This window comes from Pipra filicauda, unplaced genomic scaffold, assembly GCF_003945595.2.
Source record: "Pipra filicauda isolate LSUMZ 115617 unplaced genomic scaffold, ASM394559v2 scaffold82_size2718185_pilon, whole genome shotgun sequence".
Taxonomy (NCBI): domain Eukaryota; kingdom Metazoa; phylum Chordata; class Aves; order Passeriformes; family Pipridae; genus Pipra; species Pipra filicauda.
In genome coordinates this window covers 870,426-892,194 of record NW_024105009.1, presented here as the reverse complement: position 1 = coordinate 892,194, position 21,769 = coordinate 870,426, and the positions used below count along the sequence as shown (strand labels likewise).

Below are 21,769 nucleotides of genomic sequence, written 5' to 3'. Positions count from 1 at the left end.
CTAGAAAGAAAACCACCGTCTTACTCTGCTCGCGGGGTCGGGACAGGGAGCGCGGGAGGGCAGGGCCAGGGGGCGGTTGCGCCTCGGGAGGAGGAGGAGTCCCTGCGCGGGGAGCGGCTGTGGGGACGAGGCGGAGAGCGGCGTCCCGTCCCGCCGAAACCCCTGAGGGCCGAATTCCCGAGGGCCGAATTCCCGAGGGACCGCAGGCCTCGCCCCCCGCGGGGTTGCCATGGCGACGCGTCGGCCTCGCCCGGGCCGCGCTTCCTGCCGGTGCGGCACCGCCGCTGTCCGGCTGGAAACAACCGAGGCGGCCTGGCCGCTGCTCCCCCGCCGAGCCGCGGGCGGGTTGTTTCCCGCCGGACGAGGTGCGCGGGGCACGCCGGCGGGCGCGGCGGTGCGGGGCAGGTGCGTGTTGTGGGGCCGGGCCGGGGGCTCGGAGGGGCTCCGAGGGGGCACGGCGGGACCGGGGGGGCTCCGGCTGCTCCTGGCGCGCTGCGCGGCGCCGCGGCCGGGCCCGGGCTTCGGCGGCCTCCCTCCGCCCGCTGCGGAGGCCCGAGGTCCTTTTTCTTTCTTCCAGCAATTAAAAAAAAAATAATTATAAAACCTGGTTGTTTACAAAGCTCTTGCCTGCTGACGGTGGTGTTTCTTATCAGAGAGCTCATGATAAATCAACTACCACAAGCTTGTGATTCCACTACACCCAGGAATCTGCTGGAAGCTCGGACACTGCCGTGCTGTTACTGGCATTTAATTCTGCTGTTTGTTGTTTTTCTTCCTGAGCCATTAACTTGGTGATAGATGGCTCAACGAGTTAGGTTTCACTTGGAGACCTGTGCTAACTTTATATGTTTTGGATAGGTTTTGTTTACTTGTTTTTACACTCCCTTTTACCTTAGTAGTAAAAAAGTTAAAGTCTTCTTGCCTGGCAGGATGATAGAGGATGATAGTGTGAATGTCATGATGTGAAAACCAAGATTCTTGCGTGTACCTCATTCACAGAGTGACAAAATGTCACACTCTTGTATGCTTCACTTTATATATTGGATATATTTCATATATTCATATTAATTATTCCATGTTGAATATACTTCATATATTTGTATTAATTATTTCATGTGTTGAATATATTTTGAATATGCAATATATTGAATATACTGAGTAGATTCAATATGTTGAATATTCAGTATATTCATATTTCAAAATCAAAAGTGTGTAATTTAAGAAGTGTTTATACAGAAGGCATTTCTATAACCTGGGCAGCTTCAGAACAGTTCACTTTACATGCAAAATGATTTTTAAAGAAGAATGGATTGCTGCTGAAACATGATATACTGAGGAACTTGGACAGGAGACACAACAGAACTTGAATCACCTCATGGAATGGAATGGCCACGTGAATTAAACTCTTTTTTTGTACAATAGTTCTCATGTAGAGAACTATATACCAGGATACTGATGTTACTGGGAGCCCAGTTGACTTGGACTTGTTGATGATATCTGCTTGTATCAGATTTTCTTTTTTAGCGTGTAGCAATTACTAGATGTGGTTATTATACCCTCACTTAGGGAAAAGAAGCTCACCCTAAAGCACCAAACTGAACAGGGTTCAGAACTTTTATCAGTCATGCTGGCCATAAAATGGGTTAACAACTTCCAGGAGTTTGGTAATTCTTGGCTTGTTAAGGCACAGACTGACTCCAGCTCACTGACAAGGAGAGTGCCTTTCCTGGTAATGAAATCTCATTGCATCTCCTGTCTAACTGCTTGAATCATGGTAGCCAGAGGAAAGCCTTTGTTCCTGGGATTTCAAAAAGTAGCAAAATAAGATCCAGGGCACCTGTAAGGAAATGAGGAATGATTTTATTTGTGAAGGCCTGCCACGTCAGTGAGGGGTAAAGTCTGTTCCACGATCCTGCAGTTTGCCACACGTCCTTGCTTTTGCTTTTTCGGTTTCAAATTGTAATTCTGTTTATTTGGTTTTCTTGCACAGTGCTAAGAAGGCAATTTCAAAGGCAGTGAGGGAATGGCCTTTGGAAGGACGACACAGAAGGATTGGTACAAGATCCTGGGAGCCAAACCATCGGACAGTCCGGCAGAGCTGAAAAGGAAGTACCAAAAACTCGCCTTGTTAGTAAGTGATTTTTATAAACCACTGACTTGCCAGTTTTGTTTTTACTTTTTTTGTGTCAATATCACTGATCAGAGTATGTTTATAATACTGGTTCCCTGAAGCTGGTTCAAGTTGAAATAAACACCTGGAGTTTATGAGTTATCAGTAGATTTTGCAAAGAGGGGTTGTGGTGTCATTCCAAAACACTGATGTGTCTCCCAGCTTTGCTAAGCATTCATAAGTACACTGAGACAAGTACTTGTTTATCAGGGGCTGGATAATCAGGCACACAAGTCAAAAAAGTCATTGTTTGTGGCACGTAGTCACAAAATTTGCTGATTGATGCTTGTGATGTTTCCTGTCATTTGTGCTGTTACAGTGGGCTGAATGCAACATAAAGACCAGACACAAAGAGCAAAAGGAAGCTTTTTCCTGATAGCCTGCAGTAATGGCATAGAAAATGTATAGAAGGAAAATAGGTTAATATTAATTTTATTTGCAAGTTTCTGGTGTGTTTTTGTGGATTCGTGTTCTTGGTCGTGGATCAAGACTTCATGTTCTGTGAATTCCCTTAATTTTTTCTGAGCTCCTGCTATATATGCATAAGAACCTCAGAGCTCTACCAGGTTACTTTGCATGATTCTTGGTTATTCTGTTTTGCTCCCTTCCCTGAATTCAGGCATTTTGCTCAAAAGGTTCTTTGGCCTGGGTTTCTGAGCAAAATGGAGTGTCTTGTTTGATACTGTTCACTGTTTTCAACTGAATTTCATAGACAAATAGAATTCCCAAGGTAACTATACTCCTAAGTTTCTTGAAAACTGGTGACCTGGTAGAGAAGAAGAAAGGAGGTGAGCAGAACTCACTTTTATGGGAAAAACTCACTTTGTTTTAGGAGCTGCTAGCTAGACTGTCAGGATTGGCAGGGTGGTAGAGCATGTGCATGGCAGATCTGGCTTGGTTTGAGATGTCAGAACAAATGTGATAAGAAGTTGGGATTTAATGTGAGATAAAGGGAATGCCAGTGATCATGAGACTGAGTTTTGTTAGAGTTGAAATTCATGGGTTTGGGGAAGTTTTTGTTTATTTTTTATGTTGTTGTGTTTTGGGTTTTTTTAATTATTTTATTTCTAAACACTGTAAAAAAGGTCTTAAAGTTTGATCCTTTCACCAGTATGTTGCAGTTTTACGTATTTTGATATTCTTTAGTTGAATTCACTCGGCAGCCCTGCTGTACTACTCCTTCTCAGTGCTCCTTGTGAACTTATTTCTTTGTCTGCAACTGATCTCTGTACTTAGTCTGAAGTTTCAACACCTGACAAGGTGTTTGTGTGCAGATATAGGACGTAAATCCTCTGGTTCTCCCTATTAAACATTGAACTAATCAATGTTTGGAAATCAAGCTTCTTAGTTCCCTTTCTAATAGAAATAGTTGTTTTCTTGGACCTCCTAGTGGTTTTGTTCTACTGAATTACTGGTAAAATGTGAATAAAAGATGAATAATGATCTGTTTGTTCTTAGTGAAGGCAATGGGGGGACCACAGTGTAAAATACCTTTTCTGTTCAGACAGGGAGCTAATTTAAACAGAATACTGTGATGGAATTAATGTGTTTCTTCCCTATGAATCAATATGTCATAATGGAATTAAAATCACATGTAAAGTATTGTTCAGAGCTGTTACTGAACTGAAACTACGTAGTCCCTTTCCTGTATGAATTTTTTATAAATGAAGCCGATCCTTTGTGTTATAGAGCTGTACTTTCATGTAATTATCTTGAAGTGTATGAAGTGAGAATTGTCAAAGTTTACAACTCTCTATCTATATCTCTGAGTGTGGTTTTAGAAGATGAAAATAATCTTTGAACATACAAGCTTTTCTTTAGCACCTGTGTGTTTCCAACCTAATTGTTTTGTGCTCTTTATCTGAAAAGTCGGTGAGAAGTGTTAGAGAAAATGAATATACTTGTGGTGTCTGTGGTGGATCTCTCTGACTAAAAAGCCCCACTGATGTTTACTTGTAGGTGTTTTCCCAAGGCAGATCTGCTGCTTGTCTGTTGTTGTTACCATATGTCCTGTCTCTGTTCATCTTTTTCTTTTAGCTGCACAGATCTGCTTGATTGTCTGCTTACTACTACAGCATCCAGCACAGTCATTCTAAAGTCTTTAAAAGCACGGTGGTAATGAAACCATCATTATTTTTATGCACCTTAAAACCCCAGTGGCTCTAGGAGTGGCTGGAGGCTACAGTACATATCTTCCCTAAAAGGTGTTCTAGTTACAGTGGGAAAGTTTGTGCCACAGATTTGAGTGCAAGGGGGGTCCATGGTTGAAAAAGTTGTGAGACTTTGATAAAAGAAGAGTTTGCCAGGTCATGTTAACACAAAAAAAATGTTCTTGCTGATTCAGAGGTTCATGAGCTATGGACTTCCAGATATTGGTGAGATATATAAGGGAGGTGTTGCTATATGTTTGTCTTATCCTGATGCTATTGCCTAAGCATCCAGTGTTCATGGTTAGTAAAAAGTACAGCACTGGATGAACCTGTTGTCTTACCTTTTGTGTCCTGTTTAGGGGAAGTCACTCCTTGCTCCCCAGACTTGTGCTTGGAGCTCTTGGTAACTTCACAGCTCCAAGAGCTCCTTTGATTCTCTACAGCTGTCCCTGGAGATGGTGGTGGTACAAGCAGTGCCACCATTGGCATGGGCAGGTCTGCATCCAGGTGTTTTTAGGGACTCTGGCAGCAGCTCCAGTGTAGAGACTGGAACAGGAGGTGAGCACAGCCTTTTAAAAGATTTCATGTCAAGTTCTGTGTTCAGCACAGAAAGTTTTCCAGCTTATGTGTAGCAGCACAAGTTAATCTCCTGAAGAACTGTACTAATCTCAAAATCCAAAACTTTGTAAGGCAACTTGCATCGTGGATACCAGTTGCAATTAATACAACATCAGTTCTGAAATCACGGTGTTCTGATCTGTTCATCAAGCAGAATAGATGGTGGAATTGATTTTTAAACATAATTCTGCTGTTAAAATAAAAATGGCAAATGTCTGAGTCCAGGCCTTTTTCAAATGCTCCCCAATGCTTCGTGGTGAGCATTTGCTTTTTGCCATCTGCTATTTTCTGTGTTTGTCAACACATGTACACGTAGCATCTTGAATGAACAGGCAGATGTAAATTTCCAAAGCTAAAAAGCTTTGGAGATCTTGCCATATGTCATCCAAAAGATAACTAAATTTGCAGTTAAATCTCAGGATTGACCTTAATAATACAAAGTAGTGTGCAATTAAAAATGGTTGAATTGTACCTTTGTAAGAATGACTTCACAGGGGCAAATTAGCTTAAAACTCATGAGTTTTTAAAACAGAAGCTGTTTCTGTTAATTCTAACAAATTGATGATTAAAAAGGTTAATAACTCAGAATAAAACTCTACATAGACACCCCACTAGAGTGAATATATTTGCTTACCTTTTTGCCATATTTTGCTTTGTTGCACTTCATTTTTTCATTTGATCAGGTCACAGCATACATTTAAGTGAATTATTGTGCTATAGATAATGTCAAATCCATCTTGTCAGCTCTATCCTTAAGAATAGTATTAACTCGACACAGAAAACAGGCTTGGCTTAAAAGTAGGTTTGTTGTTCCCCCCCCCCACACACACACTTTCTAAGTATTTAAACATCTTTATAAAATTTCCTTGCAACTTAAGGAAACTTAAACTTATGTTTTAAAACATTTTTGTGTACTTGCATGCACACATAAAAATAAAACATTTTTATGTACTTATATGACTCTGGATCATCTTGATACTTTGTTATTGTAACAATGAGTAGCAGCTGAAGATGACAGGCTTCTGGGCACAAGATGCATGTGCCACTGTCAATTCTATAAATAGCTTATTATGCAACAAAAATACAACTTTTGCGTATGCAGGGTCATACTTCAGTATCTTCTCCGGCACAGAGCTTGAGCCAGTGGTTCTGAAAGGGAAAAGAATTGCAAATAAGTACTTTGGAACTGGCATAGCTCAGTGCAAAGATTCCTTCACTGGCTGTTGTAAGTTCATGCTGAAGTGCTTTTCTGAAGCACAGACTTGCAGTTTCCATACTCTGAAAAGAATCCACCAAATTTTGAGAATTTGTGTCTTGCTGAAGTGGTAGGAGTTTGGCCTTTAATCCTCTGTCTGTGTGTTTGAGATACTTGGGATACATACAGCCTTTTATCCACAGCTGGATGCACAATAGTTTCAACAAGGTGATTTCTGAAATGGATAAACAGGTTTTATGCTCTATACTTGGTTTTTCAATGAATCCATACAGCTTATGTTCCATACAGTGCTTATGTTCCATTTCTGAATCTGTATGAAATCAGTTGAGGATAAAATTAGAGTAACAAAAGTAGGATGCTGGAGAGAAAAAAGTTACACCATCTTATTATTGGCACAATTTTTGCATCCCCTTTTGGTCTAGCACTTTATGGTCAAAGAATGTGTTGCCAGATTTTCTTTTGAATTTTCGTGTGACTGCTTTGTATCTGAAAACTGCTTTTTAGTGGGAATAAAGTCACCAAACACATAAGCTTTGTCTAGTTGAAAATCAGGTGTCTGTTCCTGTTGATGCTGCTGATATTATAGGATACCTTTCAACTGGAAAAAAATTATTGTGCAGGAAAATTATATGCTGCTGTTACAATGTGTGCCCTAATCTTAAAGAAAATCCATGTAATTTGAGCAGGCACTATGCAAGAAGCTCTTATTTTTAATATGGTGAGGAAATAAATGTGCCATTTAACACATAGTGTTACAAAGATTCTCTCTCTTATCAGAAGGGGTGGTGTGTGTATATAAATACAAAGTGTTAAGGTGCTCACTTAATCTATTTGAAAGTGCAGAAAATTTGAAAACAGAGCATCAGGCATAGGTGAGAATGACTCTCAGCAACAATAAAGGAAGATATTAATAGAAATTTAATTTAATGAAGCATAATAACTTCAAGAAGGGATTATTCCATGGAGCATGCTTAGAGGAAAGACATATGACATTCTGAAGAGAAAAAATCCGTTGTGTCTTATCAGATTTATGTACATCTAAAGTCTGCAATCACAAGAGATGCAGAGGATGTCATATGTGAAGTTAAAAGCCTGCCTGCAGGATTGTTGTTTTAAAGTTTGTTGCAAAAGAAATTCAGTATTACTCCTGAAAGGACCTGCCTACTGAGGAACTTCATGCTGAGTTTAAATTGAGAATTCGAACCTCGAAAATGAAAACACTTTGAGCTTTGCGTTGGAAGTCACATAAAAATGCTTCTCACAATGACAATCAGGCAGTGTGTGTATTCCTTTTCTAATAGCCCTTGCAGGGTTTTTATTTTTTGTTTGAATAGCAGCTTGCTTTTTAGAGGTATTTAATAGATCATCATGCTTAGCTAACCCTACCTTCACCCAGCTGGTAGAAAATGGATTTGTAATTTGACAGTATAGGCAGAACAAGTTCAGTGCAGCCTGGTTGGAGCTGGACTGAAGTCACTCTTATTGCTACAGAGAGAAAGATAAGCCACCATGTTTAATACAAAGGACTTGTTTTAATGCTCAGGGTAGGGTTTGTTGAGCTGTTCTTTACATCTCATTTCATAATTATGACCTTTAAAAAACCAGGGGGCATATTTTCCATTTGTGACTTGAAAAGTTGGTTGTTAGCCTGTGTAGTAGTACAAAACAACCTCAGTGTTACAGAAGTCCCTAATTCAAAGAGCTTTATGAGCCGGGTGACGCTCACGCTGCTGTTCCTGCTGCTGTCGAAGCTGCGAGGGTTGTCATTCCATTGAGCCACCTGCCTTTGGGGTTGGTTTTTGTTTGTTCTCCTGAAGAGTTCATCATGGTAGTCTGTAGAAAGCCTGAAGAACAGGTAGTTAGGCTGGCAACGATGGTGTTGCAGTAACTTTTCTCAGTCTGAAGCATCACAGGTTTGCTGTGTGTGTCCAGGTGGTGCCTAAAAAGCCAAACGCTGTGGGGCCGCCTGGTGCTGCCACATCTGAGCTGGAGCTCCTTGGAGTTGTGAGCGGGGGGCAGTCGGTCCTTAGGCCTCTTTTTGGTGCTCTTTTTGGGTAACTGGCCAGTGGGAGCCCGTGATCTACATAATTAGGCAGCTGGCTAATCAAATGGAATGCACTGAGTAACCAATTAGTGCCGTGGTTGGTCAGCAACCAGCTGGAAGGTGGGCTCTGGGCACATCCTACACACCAGCTGGCTGAGAAAGGTACCCTGAGCTGCAGGAGAGGTGAAGAGAGATGATGGGTGTGGGTGGAGAGGAAAAGGGTGCAGTGAGGTGTCTCAGTGGGAAAAGGGGCACACACAGTGGTGGTTTGCCATGGCTCTGTGGGTATGGAGTGGCCTCACTACCTTGCAGTGTATAGTGGTTTTTTAAAGAGGTTGGTGAACTTTAACAAGTGGATGGAATGTGAATATCCCTACAGCAGAAAGTTTTATTTCTAACTGTTATATAGAATATGAGAAAACCCATAGCATCACAAAATAAACCAGCAAGTAAGTAATGCATTACTTATCCAGGTAGTTCAGCCTCTTCTGAAAGTAATGTTACTTTGGAAATGATTTCTAAACCTAATCTGTTTACCTATGGGGTTATTGTCCATGTTTTATTTGTTATAATGAGAATCCTCTGTAGATTTAAGGTACAGACATAACAGAATGGGCACCAGGCAGTTGAAATGTGAGATTTGGCTAATACAGGCTTGGCCTTTGATGTCATTTATGCTCTGCAAAGGAATCTGATGGCTCTCTTGAGCATTTTGTGCACTGGTTATATAAGTTATTAATTGTAGCAATATATTAAAGAAAGGGTCTATACTGTCTTTGGTAGACTTTTTGTGAAAGGTGTTCAATACTCACAAATACTCACTGTGTCCTGAGGCAGTAAAAAATTAAAATTCTGATTGAAAATAAAACCTGAAGTACCAGCTCATTTAGTGCCATAACAATGCAAGTGTTCTTTCACACTTTTAAAGGAATATTTAAGTACTTTTATATTGGGCAGTGTGCTTTTTATCTCATTTCTGAAGTGAGACATTTGAAACAAAAATCACGTAGGAAAGATATGAATTGAAGCACAGAGAAGGAAGCAACATAGACCAGCATAATGCTTTCACATAAGCAAATGTTCTGATTATTCCAGCATTGGAGCAGCCACAGTCAAGAGTACCTTGGCCTGTTCAATATTTTCAAATCAGATATGACTGATCAGAAATCACTACATATTCAAGTGCCTACTTCAGAAATGTTAAGCACCAGCTCAGTTATTTAAAGAAGCTATAACCCCAGAACAAGAGTTTGAAGGATAATAAAAGTGAAGGGTAGAATCAATCATCTTGCAATAGCTGGGTTTATATTAGAACTCTTATTGCTGTTAAATAAAGTCGACCATGTTTGTGTTGAATCTGAGACAGTTAATAGGTTTGAAAAATACTTTCATGTGATGTAGTAACGTGTAAAACTCAGTGTTTTGGGGACTTGTATTTAATTTTTTATTTAAATACATTTTCTGAGTGCAGTTTTGCCTTATGTTTGAAATATATTATATAATTATTGCAGAAAATTGTTAAAGCAACACATTCTCACATTCCATCTTTCCTTCATCTTTAAACAGTTTAGAGCCAGAAAATCACAATTTGAATGACATAAGTGTCCCACCCTCCATCTTTTCCTTGCCTCTCATGCTTCCCCATGTCCCATTGAGCTCAAATGCTCAGCAGACATGAGCTTGTTTGAACTGATTTAAGGAAGAGGTGAGTTCTTATACCTGGTGGGTTGGCTTATAGGACACTTTGTAGGTAGCTTGCATTGTAGCAAGAAAGTTCACCTTTCTATTGCAGTCTGACTGTCATTTGGATAAACTCTTTCTCATTTCATTTCGAGTGCATTAAAAGTAGTGTTTTAAGGCTGAAAAGTGAGTAGTCAGATATTGACTGACTATTCTCAAAAACTTGACCCTTTATTGTTATTCCTGATAAATTAACAGTAGTGAAAAAATTCAGCCTGTGTTGCTTGGGTCCCTGGTTCAAAGAAGGTGCAGAAGAACGAGTTTTCTGAGCAGCATCTTAGCTGAACATTTTTCTTTTCTTGACATAACATTAGATAGTAACTAAGGAGATGTTGGAGGGGAGGCTGAACAAGAGCTGCTCTTCCAAGAGGTACTTACTTACCTTCTGCCAGAGCAATCCAGTGTTGGCTCCTGTTGGTACAGAAGAGCAATGCCGAGCGTGGGCTTGGTATGGATTCTCTGAGTTGTAAATGTTGCTCTTGAAACTCAAGGAATGAAACCCTTGGATTATTCCTCTGCAGTTGGTGACTTGTCCTAGGTTATGACTTTACCTTTCCATCTCCATCTCTTGATTGTTCCTTTCTAAAATGGGGCAGTTCTGTAAAGGCTAAGACTGCCTAGATAGAGTGTTATTAAATATCAACGTCCAAAAGCTCAGGAATGAATGAATTCTGGTGAGTAGAATAGTCTTTTGTCACGTGATTTTCTTGAGTCACCTGCAAAGTGTGTCCCTTTGGAGTTGTGAGGACACTCTGGCACAGTTGTTTCCTTACTGCAAATGGGGAAATTTGCTGACCACGTCCAACCTCAAATTAGAAGTTAAATTAACACCAAACTAGTGATCAATCCAAGCCATCACTGTGAGCAAATCCAAACTAAACTAGTTTCTGAGTTCATGTGATTCCGTAGATAATGTTTGGAATTGTTTTGTCACTATGGCTGTGAATTTTTGAAATAATGCTGACATTTTTTTTTTTGTCATTGTTGTGGGGTTTTTTTTACTGGTGTGATATCCATGAAATGCAGTGTTTGTGCTGTAGTCACAGCACGCTTCATGGCCTCTGATTTTAGGGGTTGAAACTTCTGAGGCTGCTTTAGGTTTATTTGGCATTGCCAAAGATAGGAAAGTGCTGTCTGCACAAAAGGCCGTGGTGCTTAGGTTTTATTTGGGTATAGTGTACTATGTTTATTAAGCTATTGACCAAATTAAGCTGCCCCATGAAAGTAGGTGGTTTCTTCATGGGTTTTGCACCCAAATGCTTTCTCAACCGAGTGCTAAATTCTGTTAATATGTAGCTTTTCATGTCCGTTTTAAAAGTTATAATTCAGTCAGGGCCCAGCCTGTTACTTTGAGATCTCAAAAGGCTTCAAATAGTGTAGAAAATCCCTTAGAGATGGGGAAAGCTGAAAGAAATAGTTTCAAGAAAACAAAACCTCAAAACTACCTGCAACTTTTGAAGTGTTATGCAAATGTTACAGTTATGGTCACTAATAAATATTATTTTTTAAGGAAGTCCTCTGTTCTTCAGGGCCTTGTTTCCACAGTGTCATCTGCAGCTGAAGTGATTTAGGATGCAAACAGCATCCTGGGGTTTTCCTTCGTGCACTGCTGTTCCTGTCAGCTGGAAAGGTTCATGCCCGTTTTTTCAGTGTTTAAGCAACCCTGGTTGGTTTGATTTTTGTGGAGGTTTTTTTGGTTTTTGGTGTTGTTTTGTTTGTTTGTTTGTTTGTTTGCTAGTTTTGTTTTTCTGTAATACAGCAGAGGATTTGGAAGGGCTGCTTTCACGTGCAAGTAGCATTTGCCTAAACTAGTTTCCTAACCATTCCTGTATCTGGCATTATTGTGTGACTAGTGCCTAAACATCCTTTAATGTGACATTTAATAGTGTAGATTGTGAGCACAGGAGCCAGAAATTTTAAAAGAACTTTAAAGATTCCCTTTATATTTTTATTTTTACCTTTCTATTCCTGTAAACTTTAAAATGTTTGATTTTCTTCTTCTTTCCTTTGCTGGTTTTTGATGGCTTTTCTATTGCTTTGTCTTCTCCTGCTGTATATTGTAGCTTCAAAAGGGCTTTTTAAAGTACCTTTGGAGGCTCTTGGGTGACTCCTCATAGGAAAATAAGGAGCTATGGAAGAGATAAAAATGAAAGAGAAGCTTTTTCTAAAGATGTACTTTTTGGTAACCATAGCTTCTGTTTTTTTCTCCTCATTTTCATACCTTCTCTAGCTAAATAATTCCTTTCTTCTATTTATACAACAGTTGATTTTCTTTTTTATCAGTAGAAACTAAAAGTTTTACATTTCATTTCAGCATTCAGTTTGAAAAGGGTGAAAGGTGTGAATATTTAATGTGCAAGTTATGTGAGGTAATGACTTGCTGTTTGATCAGACTCCTCTCAGTCTGATGGGGTTGGATCTTTCCAGAACCTGGGGAATAGGGGGTGAAAGGACTAAAGTTCATTTCTTTGGAGACCCACTGTCAGTAGTTAAGACCAGTAAGAGTGTGTAATAAGCTCAAAACAGTTGTATGATGCTACAATTCCATGATAAAAGCAGTTGCATTAGGAAGGGATCCTGGTCATACATGATATAATCTTTAGACTTCAATCATTTACTGCTGAGAATAAAGTATTTTTCATTAGAAATTACTTCTTAGAGTAAGACTTGCTCTGCAGTCACAGGACTTTCACAAGAAGCATCGACTTGAAAGTGGTTATTTCCATGGAAGTTGAAAGTTACTATTTCCATGGAAGTTGGAATTTACTTCTGTAAAAATATAGCCAGAATTACAGTGGCAACCCTCCTGCTGCTGCTGCAGGTAAATATATAAAACAAATATGCCAAAGATGGGGATTTTGGCAGCAGACACTAAGTACAGAGGAGGAAAAGCCGACCTCTCTTCAGATTTTTCAGATGACTCTCAGCCCAGATTCACACCCAACCTGACAAAAGACTTCATATTTTCCAGTGAATATTAGAACCACTCAAAACCCTGGACAGAAATTAAGATTATCAAGCTGTGTGATTTAAATGTGTAAGATGTTGTGGTGAAATTCTTGGCTTAATCAGACTGAAGGAAGTTTAAAGAATGTTTAAGCAAGATAGCTTTTAAAAAAAGATAAACCAAACATACGAATTTATGAGTTTATGACAGTATAATTTAATCGATGCATTTTTTTAATTGCACTTTAGAGGACTCCAGTAATTCTCAAGAATTTGCTGCTCTGGTTTGATAGTCCAATTCTCTGTGTTTTTACTGCAGCTGTCAGTGAATGCCAGTTCTGTGGTCTGTATAACTGTTGCACATTGCTGTGTACACTTAATCCTAACTTTTTTTTTTTTTGTTCTGGCTGTTTTTGAAAGAACAATTTGGGTTTTCTGTGAGTGTTTTCTTTTAAAATTATCCATTGGTAATGAATAACTAAAATGCTGGGAAGAAATCCGTTTTTCCTCCAGTGTGCTGTCTTGAGGATGCTTTGCTGTGAATACTTTGGATCACAGCAAATACTTCCTTGTAGTAACAGCTATAGCAGCAGTAATATAATCTGAAATATTTCTGTTCCAATGGGTTTTATTTGTCTCAAGCAAAGTCGTAGGTCTGCTGTGCTGAATGTTGTGTATAGCAGTGGTTATTTCTGGCCCCAAGGTTATGGAAAAGATTAATAATGTGTGTTAAACACGCAAGCAGTTGAATATCGTGTGGGAAGGTCAGATTGATGCTTGCATAAGAATTTCTGATCATGGCAGATTGTAAGGAGGAAAAAGGACTGAACACAGTTTTCACCAGCTAGTTGGTCACTGAGCAACATCAGAAAAAATCTTAGAATGGAGAAGTTCTGAGAGAGAAGGAAAATGAAAATGTTGTCTTATATTTTTCCTCAGATAAGGGACATTTCCTATGAGTAAGAATCATCTTGGAGATGGACAGTGGAGGCTCTAATCAGTGTCAAAGCAGATAACTTCAGCCTTCCCCTACCTGATCTCGTTTTTAAGAAGCCTAAAGATTGATTGTGTTTGGGGAAAGAAAAGGAAGAAGAGATGGATTGAAGTAATGAATCAGGAAGATAAATTCCTTGCTCTTTTGTCCATCTGTCTTTGGATAGACATCCTCTGGGGAAGTTTAAATCTCTATATGAAAAGATTCAATGTCACAAGGAACTCTTCCCTTTCTGTTTCTCCTCCTGGCAAGTGGGAAAAGCAGGCTCCTTCCATGTTCCCTGCTAACTTCTGCCAACTCAGTGAGCCTGTTGAAAAGATTGATTGTGGGCTAGGAAGGCAGTTTAAGACCTGGAATAATTCTTTTCACGGAAGTGAACAAGTTTCACATTTCGGAGAGGGTGCTTTGCAAAAATCAGTGGAGCACCTTCAAAGGAAGGTCTTGATTTGTGCTGTTTTAACTTAAGACCACTCCTCTCTTTTCTTATTTTTTTTCCTTTTCCAAATACTTGTCACGTGAAGCTTTTCAATACTGAATTGTGCTGGTTGCTTAAGAGGGGAGAGCTTAGAAAAACACCCACGAATGTGGAACCTGACCTAGTGACTGTCCTCACTTCTTACTGTTTTATCCCACTGAATGCATCTGTTACATCCCTGATGCTTGTGCAGATGAAATACGAGTCCCACGTTCAGTCCACTGCACACACACTTTGCCTGTGACAGTCTTTGTGTGCGAGAAAGGATGTGATCACAGCGGCTCAGTTTAGAAAGACCGTAGGGGAGCAAACGGGAAACAAATCTTTTAAAAACAATACTAAACTTTTTTTACTTGCTTTGGTCTCTCGGGTTTTGGTGTGGTGCAGAGGAACAATGGCACGTTTTGCTGTAACCTGTTAAGCATTAGGTGGCAGTAGCGTGTTGTATTTGGCGGCCGCTTTGTCGTTTGGGTTTTATCTTCTGGTGTCTTTAGTGCAGTGTCATAAATGGAGAAAACATGTATTTCGTTTCTTTAGGTTATTATAAAATGCTGATTTATGGTTGTGACTGTAAGGGCAGCTGTTTGGATCTTGCATGCATAGGTGGGATTAGCATGCTTGTGGTATCTGCACAGTATTCATGACTTATTTTCTGGTCCATAGTATCTAACAGTGGTAACATTAACTGCAGATATTCTGATGATAAATATGGTGTTAATGGCCAAGTGAGTTTAGTTTTGCAGCCTTCACTTTTCCATAAGCTGTTACCATTTCTAAAACTAATATAGCCTGTTAGAGGAAGCAGGTTTGTGGGAGTTTTTTGCTTGTGTTTACTCTTTATTTTTAGATAAAAAGAAGCTTAGGCTCAAGAGAATGTTGGTAGGAACATAATTAACCTTTCAGCACAGTGGTGTTATTGTCACTCCAGATCTTGGACCAGTGCAGTTACCTTGTGACCCTTTTGGAGGGTGTTTTTTCCCTTCATCCTTGTTTCTCACAGGTAGAGGATCCCAAGGATTTCGGAACTGGTGTTGCATTGTATTAATTGGGCAGGATGATCAGTTAATAGCAGAAGAGCAGGAAAGTGTTGACAGAACATGCCATCTAATTAGTACCTGATGGACCATGTAGGCCACAGAGCCCAGAGTGTGGTGTCACTTCAGGGTGGCAACTAGACAAGACCTTTATATGCAAAACAGGCCTGTGGAAAAGCCAGGGATGGAAGTCGGCATTGCTGGGATATTTCACTTTCCAGCTCGGGGAAAGCTGAGGATACTCAGTGTAGGAGGAGCACATAGCAAATTATCAACCCTTTGTTTGTGCAAGTCTTGCTCTTAAGTCAGGTTGCCTTTTGTTTGTTTAGGTCTTTTTTTAATGTAAGAGGTGATCTACAAATAGTTGGTTTTTTTTAAATAAAACTGCATTTTTTTCTCTCTTTTTTTTTTTTTTTGGAGTAGTAAGAAATACTTGGGCAGGAAGATTCCCTCATGGATCATGTGATACAATGTTGAACAAAATCATTCTGAGTTAAGAGCAGCACTAGATTGTTTTAGGGTTCTACCCTCACTGGTTTTCAATTACACTGTAGTGTTTAAGAGTTTTTCAGTTGAAACTTAAGTCTTTCCAAATTGAAAAGCACTTTGTATCTGGCAAGGTAATATGCCAGAATTATTTAGTCACTGGTAATTAGTGGGTTTTTCCCCAATAATTTTTATAAATATATTGGTAATTAATTAATACTCTTCATTCAGAAATTGCCCTTCGTCCAGTGATACAAGTTTAATGTTTACATGTTTAAAACAAAGATTTTTTTCAAAATTAACTCATTTTCTCATGCAGTGCAAACTTTTTTGTTTTGCTGAAATAAACCCTTCCTGTTTCAGAATACTTTTATTGAATAAATAACCTTTTTTTTTGGGGGGGTAAAATAGTGTAGTTTTTCACTCTGCCCTAATTTTATGAGTTCAGCTGGTAAAGTTGGAAAATGGCTTCTTTCTGTGACCTTTCAGTGAGTGCCACAGGGTGGGGGCCAAGTGCATGTTTGTCACCTTTTTCCTTGCTCATCACAGGTGGCCAAAACGTGCTTCTCTTAAATTTCCATAGCCAAAAATTCAAATTTCAGTTTAATAAATGAATTTCTAATTTGGCCTGTGTTCTGGTATAAAATCCATCACAGAGTGGATTCTGCAAGGAGGAGTTCAGCTCTAAAGCACAGCAGCCACTCTGGCTGGAATCTGATCTGTATTTGATGCCCATAACCAGAATAAATGATCATTTGGAGGCGTTGTGCTTGATTGCTCAGACATAGCTGACACATCCCTGGCGTGGGTAATACCAGATATGGGTGTTAATGCTGTTACATGCTGGTAAGGATTTGTGGCCTAAACTATTCAGTGTGAAATGCATGTAAAATTAGCCAAAGTGTAAACTTTAAGTGTAATTATATAGCTCTTGGAGTGTTGTATATAATTTTAGAAAGGGGAGGAATGCCCCACTAAGTTTAACTGTCCACACTTGATTCCAGAGTTATGGGAAGGTGAGGACTGGACACTGTCTTTTTGTGGAGAGAGAGAAAAATTGAGTGCAAGCACAGAGAATGCCAGCCTACTGTACTATCTTGATTTTTGAAATTATTTAGAGTAGTTGTTGATTTCTTACATACTTATAGATGTGGCTTAAATACCGTGGTCACGTGGCCAGTTTAAGGAATTTTGGTTTAGGGATTGCAATTGCTTTCTTACAAAAACGTGTCCTCGTGGTCTGTAAATAACTAGAGAAATGGATGCAATTATATGACCCAGTCCAGCCCTTGTTCAGCAGTTAATTTCTCCAGATTTCTGAGAGCATTTGTTCCGACCTACACAGATTTGGTTGTTGGTTTGAATCTAGCCAAGGCTGGTGGTGTCTTAATTGCTACCACAGAGCAACCATTTGGCCTGTGCGAGATGAATGTTGTCAAGGTACCTTCTGCAAGGCGGCCATTCATCCACTGGGAATGTATCAAGAAAGTTTTCATTAATTGGTCCCTTTGTTGGCATTTGTGGCAGAGCAGCCAAAAACTGGGTATGAACAGACACTATGTCAAGGGGTGAGATTTATTGGCAAGTCCCACGAAAAACTGGTATTTACTACATATATTGTGAGCGGGGGCAAAAGGAGTTTCCTCTTCAGAACAGCCTGGCCTTAAATTTACTCAGATTTCTTTTTTCTTTTTTAAATTTTATTTAAAGGCAGGGAAATGTAACAAGAATTCAGAATCCATTGGAAGTTAAATAGGAAATAGCTGGTTAATATTTTTCTTCTTAATGTTGACTGTCTTGCAACTTCTCTTTAATACAATGTGAAGTGTTGTGATGAGCTCTGTAGTGTACAGACAGATTTGCATGGACCTATGAATACTTCTGTCAGATGAGAACACTTGACAGTTTTTGTCCTGCCTTCATTAGCTTAACCTGTAGATAATAACAATTACAGTTGATAACGTGTAAATGTTGGATAAAGCATGAAAAATGTTTTTAAACGTAGCTTCCAATTTTGCTACTTTTGTTTTCACGTTAACTTACGCATTTTGGTCTTGTTGCTTTGTTAAAAGGGTGCACTTCATTATGTTGCAAGGGACATACTAGTAATGATTTGTGCATTTTGTCCCAGTGCAACATGCTTGTTTGTTGCTAAACTTTGTACAGACCAAGACTGCATTAGGGTTTCTTCATATCGTAGTGAGTTATAAATTAAATAACAATTTAGACTTATTAACAGAATCGTCTTATGTTGACTCTGAGGGAGAGTTCTGATTCTGAAATTTGAATATATTGCCTGGTCAATATTGAGCTTTGTTACAAGAATAAATAGATTGAACCTCCAAATACAGATAATGTGATTTCTAAAAGTGCTTAGTATTAATCTGTGCAGTTTCATTCTGTTGGGTTCCCAGCCATGAGTCTGGAAATGTGGTTGGAAAATAATGGCTTGGGTTTCTCTCTTCATCCAGCTGCTTCCAGTGTTTCCCCTCTCCTCATCCTTTTCCTCTTCTGACCAGCAGAGTATCCAGCTCTCATGGCCACTCCCTGTCACTCCCCTCCCTCTGCTGTCAGTGGCAGTGGGTGTCAGGGCTGTGTCCTGCTGTTATCCCCCACTATCCCATGCTTTCACTTCTGCCCTGGTAATCCAACCAACCCCTTGCACACTGGTTTCATGACTTTTGCCTCTTCTGTTTGCAGTTTTAATTCACTTCTTTCATTCCTCAAAAATGGTGCCTTCACCAGATGAAGCAGTGAAGTTTGGGTTGAAGTTCTCTTCCCTGACCCTCACCGGTTGTCTTTCATCACTGCTTATTCTTTTAATATAAATACACATCTGTTTACGATTTCTGCAGTGTTTTTACAAATTCCAAGAGGTGTTGTAGTGTAGGTTGTGAACTGTGGCTTCCAGTTACTTTTACAATTTAAAAAAAGGAAAAGGTAATTAATACTTGGCTGGAAATCACACTTGTAGCAGCATTACATGCATAAAATACTGTCAAGCTACAAAACTACTGTAGCTACTGCAAGATGCCTTACATGGAGAAAGGGAGAAGGATGCTGAGATACTAATTTAATTTGAGATGTTAATATTCTGTCATTTATTCTCATTTAAAGCTTAGATTTAGTCATTAAATGTAGTTCCTTCCAAAGCACAACTACTTGGATGGATCTAAGTAATCATCTGGTAAAATCCTACTTTACTGTAAAATCCTTGCTTTACTCAGGAAGATAGGGCACATCTCCACCTTTAAACATATCCCTTATTCCAATATAGGCACACATCCCCTTTGGAAATAAAGCAGGAATTCAAGACTTGTCAGTTCAGTTTAGCAAGATGATCCATGAGACTGTAGATAATTTCAGAGTTAAAAATCTTTAATAAATTGGATAGTTTAGAAATTTACTCTGCTGTAACTGTTGGTAGTAGTGACTACTTAATGGCTACTTTATGGCTTATGATAGTAAGTCCAGAATAGTCTAACGTTTGAATTTTTGAGCTCTGATGGTTTCCTCATTGTTCTGTAACTCTCTTTACTTTTGAGTTTTAGAACCTTAATAATGGGGGGTGGAGGGGCGGAATCTAAAGGGTCCATAAAGAAAATTTTAGAAGTCTGAAAATACCTCTCCAAAACAATTGTCTCAGGAGAGAAGATCAAGGGTTTTATGCAGCCATATCTGGTTCATCCTTTTTATATTACTTTTTATTTTCTGCTGAAGATTTCTGCAAACACTTGACAGCTTTGCATAAAATATTGGAAAGTAGGAAAGAAAAAATATTGGAAAGTAGGAAAGACAAAGCTGTAGAAAGTGGAGAGTACTTGTTAGTTCATTCCTGGAAAAAAGTAGAGCTGATCTCCAGTTTCCTCAGTCAGAAAAAAAAGGAAGTTTACATTTTAAATAGGTTTACTTAAAAGCCATGTAATTTCAGCAGGAAGTTTTTTACAGTTGTCTGTGAAATACGAAGTAGTAGAAGAAAGCATTATTCCTTAACTTTTTCATAAGTCAAATAAAATTTGGAAGCAGTAGTAGTTTTCATAGAAAACAAAACCTCTTGATTTGATGTGTGGAATTAGAGATGTGGTGCCTCTTTGGTCTTTGAAGTGAGTATCCTTTATACACAAGGCGAAACAGCCACGGTAACGTACTTTTCCAGAAGGGATAGTAATTTTTTTAACCTCTTCTAAATAATCAGCCCTTTCAATCTGGCACGTGGAAAAGCAGTTATGAGTAAAAGTAGTTATATTAAGTGGTTTGGTTATCATGTATTCCACAGTTTAGCAAGAGATTACAGATTTAGTGTAAACCTTCTGCCTTTGTGCCTCCCCTCCCCTCCCAACGAGCCGTGTTAAGTTGATTCTCGCTGGGCGCCGTAAATGTCTTCTGGAAAATACGTTCATGAGCACCAGTAAGAAACGTACATTAAATTGATTTAACTGGAGGGTTTCTGCTTGCTAATTTGAATTTGATTAAAATCAGTCGACCCCGGCAGATTTATGGCACGAAGTTAAGGAACTCGCCCAAGTGTCGGGAGGACGGGGCCCTTCGCGCGTCACCGCAGGGCTGGAGCTGCTCAACCAGAGCTCAGCCAGCTTCTCATCCTGTGGTGGGAGAGTTCTTAGGGTCCACTCATGTGTTACTGAGGTGTAACACAAACTTAACCTCATGCCCTTTTTAATTACAGTATCATTATTGCAGCTTTATAAAACAACTGTATTCAACTGTCTTTATTTTTAATATCCATCAGACTGTACTTTTCAGCAGGCTGGATACAGCGAGAAACAAGGTATCACCTGGCAAACATGCTCTAAAAAACAGATACAGGTTCAGTTCAGAGTTCTACAAGTACTCGAAAATTTAGAAATTTTTTCATGGAAAATTTTTTAGGTAAATTAATTGTATTTCAATATGCTCATCTACTGCCTTTGATACCTGCTACTGAATGAAGAAAAAGCAAGTAAATGAACCTTTTCTGTCTCAGAAAAAAGGTGTTAATGTTGTTACATTCACCAATTAAAGGTGTAGACTCTAGGAAAATTCCTTGACTTCCAAAACATCCATTTTATTTATGATATTCTTACTTGTACATTGTCCACAGTTGATTCCAAAGGTATGGGAAGATGAAGACTGGACATTGTCTTTTTGTGAAGAGAGAGAAAAATTGAGTACAAGCACAGAGAACGAGGTGTAACACCATTACAGGTATTAATTTCCAGGGATTGATTTTTGCAGTTCCTGAAGCACAGAAGGGTCCCAACTCCGTGGAGTATAAAGTAGGCAGGAGTGCAGAGTGTAGCAGTTGAGTGTGCTGTGGTGTGTTCCAGATTCTTGTACGCGCTCTGTGCCTGAAAGGCTAATTTTAACATTTTTGTAAGAAAGCAATTACAGTCCCTAAAACAAAATTCCTTAAACTGGCCACGTGACCACAGTACTTAAGCCACATCTGTAAAATATCTAAGAAATCAACAACTACTCTAAATAACTTCAAAAGTCAAAATAGTACAGTAGGCCGACGTTCTCTGTGCTTGTACTCAATTTTTCTCTCTCTTCACAAAAAGACAATGTCCAGTCTTCATCTTCCCATACCTTTGGAATCAACTGTGGACAATGTACAAGTAAGAATATCATAAATAAAATGGATGTTTTGGAAGTCAAGGAATTTTCCTAGAGTCTACACCTTTAATTGGTGAATGTAACAACATTAACACCTTTTTTTCTGAGACAGAAAAGGTTCATTTACTTGCTTTTTCTTCATTCAGTAGCAGGTATCAAAGGCAGTAGATGAGCATATTGAAATACAATTAATTTACCTAAAAAAATTTCCATGAAAAAATTTCTAAATTTTCGAGTACTTGTAGAACTCTGAACTGAACCTGTATCTGTTTTTTAGAGCATG

General features: G+C 39.1%; 1 protein-coding gene across 3 annotated transcripts in view; it reads left to right on the top strand.

Moving 5' to 3' along the window:
* The first annotated feature begins 344 nt into the window (after positions 1-344).
* The window catches only part of DNAJC24 (DnaJ heat shock protein family (Hsp40) member C24), a 37,119-nt gene continuing 15,694 nt past the window's right edge, over positions 345-21,769 (top strand). For 2 of the 3 annotated variants that reach the window (XM_027735713.2, XM_027735711.2), the window contains exons 1-2: positions 345-405; positions 1,991-2,131. In XM_027735713.2, the coding sequence (XP_027591514.1) occupies positions 2,024-2,131 (108 nt within the window). In that variant the 5' untranslated portion in view covers positions 345-405; positions 1,991-2,023. Of the gene's footprint in view, positions 406-507; positions 558-1,990; positions 2,132-21,769 lie in introns of those variants that run through there. The other variant, XM_027735712.2, reaches the window with a different exon arrangement.